General features: G+C 39.1%; 1 protein-coding gene across 1 annotated transcript in view; it reads right to left on the reverse strand.

Annotated features, from left to right (window-relative positions):
- Positions 1 to 4,809: 4,809 nt before the first annotated feature.
- CEP78 (centrosomal protein 78) overlaps positions 4,810 to 7,306 on the reverse strand; it is a 32,981-nt gene continuing 30,484 nt past the window's right edge. Inside the window, 3 exon segments of the mRNA XM_055086918.1 lie at positions 4,810 to 6,245; positions 6,798 to 6,845; positions 7,168 to 7,298. Coding sequence (XP_054942893.1) covers positions 5,682 to 6,245; positions 6,798 to 6,845; positions 7,168 to 7,298 — 743 coding nt within the window. The 3' untranslated portion in view covers positions 4,810 to 5,681.

A 7,306-nucleotide genomic window follows, 5' to 3' on the forward strand; every position in this document is an offset into this window, starting at 1 on the left:
GAGATCCTGAACACTGTTCCACTTTCTATATCCTGCCCTGCCTCCATTCATGTTAAAGCCTAGAATTTTAGCTCACTTCATTTTTACATATGCATAATATTTACTTAGATTTTTCCTTACTATAAGCATCCAGGGTGATTATAAAGGGGAAAGACAGATCACACGGCATCATCAGTTCCTCTGATTTAAAATCTTCCATGGATTCATTGCTCATACTGATATCTGCACTGTCTCATACAACAAATATTTGTGCACCTACTGTATGCCAACTCCTGTGTTCTTCTAGGAGTCTCACTTCTTTTTCATAACTTTTATCTTTCATACCTTTGCAATGCATATTAAGGGGATCTCTCAATCAGATCTTCCATTTCATGAATTCAAGCTTCAACTGAATCTGTTCTGCTATCTAGTCCATCTTCTGAATGTTCTATTTTCACAATCGTATTTTTAATTTCCGAAAACTAAATATCTTTTTCCTAGCATCGTATTCTTTATGGATGCAACACCCCCATGACACTTTGAAGATCCTAACTGTATTAATTTTTAAACTTCTTCTGTCTCTTCTAGTAACTACTTTCCTGAACAGGTTAATTTGTTTTAATTTGGTGTCTCCTTTTATGTTAGTGGTTTTCTTCAAATTTGATGATTCTTGGCATATTTATAGATGAGGGCCTAAGACTAAGGTTTGAAGTGCTCTTCCTCAGCCAAATGAGAATTCTGCCTCACTTTCAATGAATACAAATTCTGATTATAGGCACTCTGGTGATTATAAAGGGAGAGGCAGGTCACCGTAAACAGAAGTGTGGCAGCTTATCTTCAGTTCCTGCTTGTAGTCATTTTGGGTAATGCCCTTGTTCTCCAATCCCAGTGTTCCCTGTGTCAGGACCCCTACTTCAGAGAGCTGCTTTCTTAGCCTGAGCTTGGTGGCAAACTCCATAATCAGGTACTCCACAAAGAGGTAAGTGGAATGGCTTAGCTGTTCCACTCTTCAATTAACTCATCTTTCAATAATCTGCTCTTTATCTTCTAGGAAGTCCACATTGTTCATTTTCTGGTTTTCCAACTCTGCTATTAATTTATTTTTGTTTTAATATTTCTCCAGTCATTTCAATGGGACTCTGGAAGAGTAAAAGAATGTGTTCAGTGATCCATGTTAAACCATAAGTTCTCATATGTAGTTTATAATCAGGATCTTCTAAAAAACTAACCATCTTGCTGATCTTCTGAAAATCAAGTGTTACTATTTTGAGATTAGGGATTATTTTGTAAATATCCATTTGAAATTAGACTGATTCCTGGGCATAGTATTGGGTACGCATACAACAGTAATTTTTGACCAAAAGTAATTACGGCAGATTTAGGGCAAGATGACAAGCTCTTTGCTACTGTATAACATCTGACACTGTTTAAAAAAAAAACAACAGAATTCCTGTTTGCATAGATTGTGTATGCTCTGGTAAACACTCAGCAAAGGTACACAATAATTTCTCATTAAAGGTACATGCTCATAAACTCTAACCCAAATGAAAATATTTAATTTCAATTAAGTGACATTGCTTTAGGTTTAGTATTGAAAGCTTAACGAAGACTAAAATTGTACATATTAAGCAGCAAAGTATCCATATTTATAATTTTTAATGGAATCACTTCAAATGATCAATAAAACATGTAAATATGAAAGAATTTTAAAACTATAATTATGTACGTGTATATATGTCTCTGAAAAATCTGTGTCAAAGAAAACTGAGGCTATCAGTATAAACTCATTTAACTTCTATCTCTTCTTACCTTTATTTCCTCCCAAACTTATCAGTATCCAACCAACTCAAAGGATACAAGTGCTTTTTATATACTGAGCAAGGTTTTTTTCTTATCCATATTTCCCCAATTCTCTAAGTTACTTATCTACATCTTCAGGATCTCCTTTATCGGTTCCTTCATTTCAACATATAAAATATAAGTCCTTCTCATTCTAAAAAGTTCTTTTTTGCTAACTATTTTCTCTTTTCATCCAAACTCCTTCAGAGTAGCCTATTCTCACTGTCTTCACTAGCTCCTCCTGGCCGCCACAGGCAGCCCTACACCCTCAATTTATTGCAATCTGGCTTTCTTGTCCACCACTTCACTGAACTGCTCTAAGGTCACTGGGGGCCTAACTGCCCAAATCCAATGGATACTTACATTCTCTGAAGGATGACACTGTCATCTACTTCCTCCTTCTTGAAACTCTATCACCTCTCTCCCTCCCAGAATTCTTTCTCTGCTTATTACTTAAACTTTGACAGTACCCACAATTCTCTGAAATCTCATTCATTTTCATGATTTTAATGACTGCTTATATGTGCTGATGACATTCAAATTTTTATCTTTCCGTGTCTTCACATGCATGTCCAGTTATCTACCAGTTTATCTCCTGAATTCTACAGGTGCTTTAAAATTCAACATGTCCAGAAGTAAAGTCTTTTCCACAATTCAGTTCTTTATTCCCTATTTCCAAACTCAATGATACCACCACCCAACCTTAGTCACAAACATGGGGGTTCAGCCTCTGCCTCCTACTTCTTCCTTACTTCCCAAGATCAAGTCTTGCTTGTAATTTTCTGAATAAAATTAGAACTTATTTCTTCCCTTCATCTATACCTTATTTCAGACCCCTTTCTTCTTGCTATTACCTGGTCTAGAAGTTACCAAATTGCTGTTTGGTGGAACCAGTTGTTAGACACCTCTATTAAAAAAGTACTCTACAATGACACTGCACTGATCCTCCAGAGCCTGTGCCTGTGGCTCCGTAACACACCCCTTGCACACTCACGGCTCTGGACTTCTGCTGTCCTCTCTACCTGGTCTAGAAGTTACCAAATTGCTGTTTGGTGGAACCAGTTGTTAGACACCTCTATTAAAAAAGTACTCTACAATCAAATATATTTGAGGATGGCTGTATACCATACGCCTGCTGTGATGATCCAGAATGAACATTAGCCTACAGCAGCCCCGAGAAGCTGTACAGTAAAGAAACCTGATTAACTTTACTTAAGCCAGGTTCTCCCTTCTGCCGGCCTATAAACCTTTCAGTAGGGACAGGAGAGGAGATGGTAGCGTGAAAGTCCCACTTGAAAATAAAAAACACTGTTCCTCAGAAGAGTGGGGCATAATTATCTCCAGGCTTCTTCAAATTCCTCATCCACACTGACGTCAGTGGTCTAAAATGCCACCTGAACTTGTCCTTTCCATTCTTAGCTACTTTCTGAGGAAAGCAGCTCAACACACATGGATGGTTAAGACCCGCTCTCCTCCTCCTCGCTGCCTCCTTTAGGGGCACTTGCCACTGGCTGGTGACACTGCACTGATCCTCCAGAGCCTGTGCCTGTGGCTCCGTAACACACCCCTTGCACACTCACGGCTCTGGACTTCTGCTGTCCTCTCTGCCTTGAGTGTCCTTGCCCTTCACCGGCTGACTCACCAGTTTTTCACGAGTTCTTTAAGACTTATCTTGGGGACTGCCTCTTTCGATGACTTTTCTTTGCCTCACAGCTCCCCCTCTTCTTCCACAAACACTGACTAAATGCCCTGAATATGCCCGTCATAGCATGTCACGTGCAGGATGAGACATCTGCTGTGCGTCTTCCCCTCTCACTCCACTGCTAAAGGGCCAACACTACATCTTGGTCATTGTTTCACTCCTCTAACACTCAATCCATGACTAATGAACTAACTAGTACTGTAGTAGCCCTCTTAGTAACAGTCAGGCAGGACCTTCTAGAAGAAATTTGACACTCCAGCTTTTCTCTGATCTCACCTTTCAGTCTGACTGAACTAAAGACTTATCTGTGCATGTTTACCAGAGAGACATAATTTAATCCAGAGATGTGTCATCACATACACTTACATACTCTGCCGTTTAGAAATTCTGCTCAGATGGGGGAAGGAGACAGGTGTGCTTTCTGACAGCCCCACTCTTTTGCACTTCTAGTGCTCACTGCTCACTGGCTTCTCTCGGTGCCTTCCTTAAACCCTTCTTCTCTTAACAAGGAAACAGGATAATAACAAAGTAATTAAGAGCCTGGGTTCTGCCTATCTGTGAAACAGAAACATAACTAGGGACATAGAGAATAGACTGGTGGTTGCCAAGGCGGAGGGGGTGGGAGAGGGTTGGATTGGGAGTTTGGGATTAGCACATGCAAACTGGTGTATATACAGGATGGATAAACAAAAAGGTCCTACATGGGACTTCCCTGGTGGCACAGTGGTTAAGAATACGCCTGCCAATACAGGGGACACGGGTTCGAGCCCTGGTCCAGGAAGACCCCACATGCCACGAAGCAACTAAGCCTGTGCGCCACAACTACAGAGCCTGTGCTCTAGAGCCCGCAAGTCACTACTGAAGCCCGCGTGCCACAACTACTGAAGTCCATGCACCAAGAGCCCGTGCTCCACAACAGTAGAAGCCACGGCAATGAGAAGCCCGTGCACTGCAACGAAGGGTAGCCCCCGCTCACTGCAACTAGAGAAAGTCCGCACGCAGCAACGAAGACCCAACGCAGCCAAAAATAAAAAATAAATAAATACATTTATTTTTTTTAAAAGTGGATGTATTTTAAAAAAACCAAAAAGGTCCTACTGTATAGCACAGGGAACTATATTCAATATCCTGTGATAAACCATAATGGAAAAAAATATGAAAAAGAATGTATATAAATGCATAACTGAGTCACTTTCCTGTACAGCAGTAACTAACACAACACTGTAATTCAACTATACATCAATAAAAAATAAAATTTTAAAAAATTGCCATAAAAATAATCACATAAGGGGGACCTCCCTGGTGGTCCAGTGGTTAAGACTTCACCTTCCAATGCAGGGGGTGAGGGTTCATTCCCTGGTCGGGGAGCTAAGATCCCACATGCCTTGCGGCCAAAAAACCAAAACATAAAACAGAAGCAATACTGTAACAAATTCAATAAAGACTTTAAAAATGGTCGACATAAAAAAAAATCTTTAAAAAAAAAATCACATAAATCAGAAACAAATGAAACATAATAAAGTCCATACATTCAAAAAAAAGAGCATGGGTTCTGGTCACATCCCAGCTTCCCACTTACTTACAGCTGTGTAATTCTGGGCAACTCACATAATGTCTCCGCAGACTCCTCATCTATAAAATGGGGATGGTAACAGTTCCCAACCTCATAGCGTTGCTGTAATCCATAAACACGGTTAAGTGCCTTGGTAAATGTTTGATGCTCTCTGGTTATTGTGAATTAAAATATGTCAATGGCTTCTGGCCATGTGATTTATAATAGCTTGACATTTAACCAAATGGTAAAACTATTCCATTTATTATTCCCATCTCTTTTTACCCGTTACCCTGCTTTGTTGTTTATGTTTTCTCCCACCAGAGTGTTAGTTCCAGGAGAGTAAAGGCTTTTTTTTGTTCACTGCTGAAAGCAATAGCACCCAGAAAAGTACTGTACATATGAAGCCCTCAGTAAACACTAGTTGAAGAATGGTGCAAACTGTCACAAGGAAAAATATACCAAAACTTTCATTATAATAAAAAAGTATAGATAAATCTTTCTCTAATGGCTTCCAGTCAAGTATTTTAAAACACCATATGCTATACTAAAAACATAAGTAATTTATTAAAATTTGAAGGCAAAAACATAATTTTAAAAGATCTAGACTTATGTTAGGCGTGATAGAGTATGGATGCTTTCTTGAAATTCAAAATCAGATCCAAGAGTATCACTTTCAGAATGTTCTAGTAGACTGAGTTTACTTTTAGTTGTCTTTGATGAAACAGTCACTATTCTACTCTCTTTCTTAACAGAAATGTGTTTTTTCGAAGACTCACTTCTAATTGGTTCATTAAGCAAAGAATTATTTTGCCCAATTCCTTTGCTTTTCTGCTTTACAGGTGAGTCAGAGCAGGAATGCAGGTCCTTCCCAGGTTGTTTCTTAGCAGAGTATTTTTTGGTATATTCACCTGCTTTGCTCATTTTCTCTGAAGAAGACCTGCTATTTCTAGATAACTCCTCTTCTCTTCTTTGACTTCCAGTCCCAGAAATGATGTCCGCTGAAGGAGAACATGTTCTAGCAATGAAATCTTCCAAAGACTCCTGCCGCTGCTCTGTGACTGGGACCCCCGGGTTGTCTTTGGAAGTTTCTAAGGCCTCCTGACTAGAGACTGGGACATGGAAGGAGTCGAGAGGCAAAGGAATCCCAGCATCACCTGTAATTTTCTGAAACTGGGGGGGAAAACAAAAGACAAGACAAAAATTCAGTGATGAACAAAGCCAACCATTAAAAAGTAGAGTTCAAAACTTCAATGTTACTCTACGATATTATTATTATTAAGACAATCAATTGATTATTCAGAAGATTTCAGAGCCAGTTTCTTTCTAATTATATCTTGCCAAGTGATTCTCAACTTAACCTAGCTATATCCAAGGCTATGTCTGCTACATTTTCAGACTTTGGTGACTGGGGTAGTTATTACCCATTTCCTTTCCCTCACTAAAAATAAAACCCTACTCTGTAAGAAAATTAATTTCTTTTCTATCCTCCAGGCACATGTAAACAGTATATAGATTGTGACCAGAGTGTGTTCTCAAGCTGTCAGTTCCCAAGACCAGTCTGAGATTGGCTGAGGTGGGCGAAGGGCGCTCCAAGTGAGGCTGGAGGAAGAGCTGACAGGTTTCCCCTCCCATTCCCATGACCAGGTGAGTCACTATAATATGTTACCTATTAGCTATGTCTGGATTACTTATTTTAAAAGTTATCTATATCAGTATGTGTACCTTCATTAGTGTTCCTTCATTGTAAGCTGACTGCATACAGAGAGAAACCTAGATAAAATATGAATAGAATAGACATTTATACAATTTAAAATCTGGAATATTTTCTCTAATGTTTTCTTTCTTCATTAAGGATAGTTTGCTTTAACTCATAAATTTTCTAAAGAACTTCCAGTTTTCTTATTTACAACAATACAGTATCATGAAATGGGCACACACTTACTAATCTCAGATTTGGAAAGGACTCCAGAGTCTTCTAGCTCCCGAGCATGTGAACTATTAGAGACTGATCATTATTGTTTTCTCTATGACTTGGTCATTTCCTTTTTGCTGATCACTCTTAGAATCATTAAGTGCTGTTCTGTCCACTTACTTGGATATTTTGCATTTGTCCTGGGGCACCCTGCTTTGATTCTGATTTTTCTTCTTCAAGTGCCTTCTTTTCTTCTTTAGGTGAACTACTAACAGTAGAATTCATCTGGGGACGACCTAGTAAATGAAAATCTGACGGA

This window comes from Physeter macrocephalus, chromosome 9 (genome assembly GCF_002837175.3).
Source record: "Physeter macrocephalus isolate SW-GA chromosome 9, ASM283717v5, whole genome shotgun sequence".
Lineage (NCBI taxonomy): Eukaryota > Metazoa > Chordata > Mammalia > Artiodactyla > Physeteridae > Physeter > Physeter macrocephalus.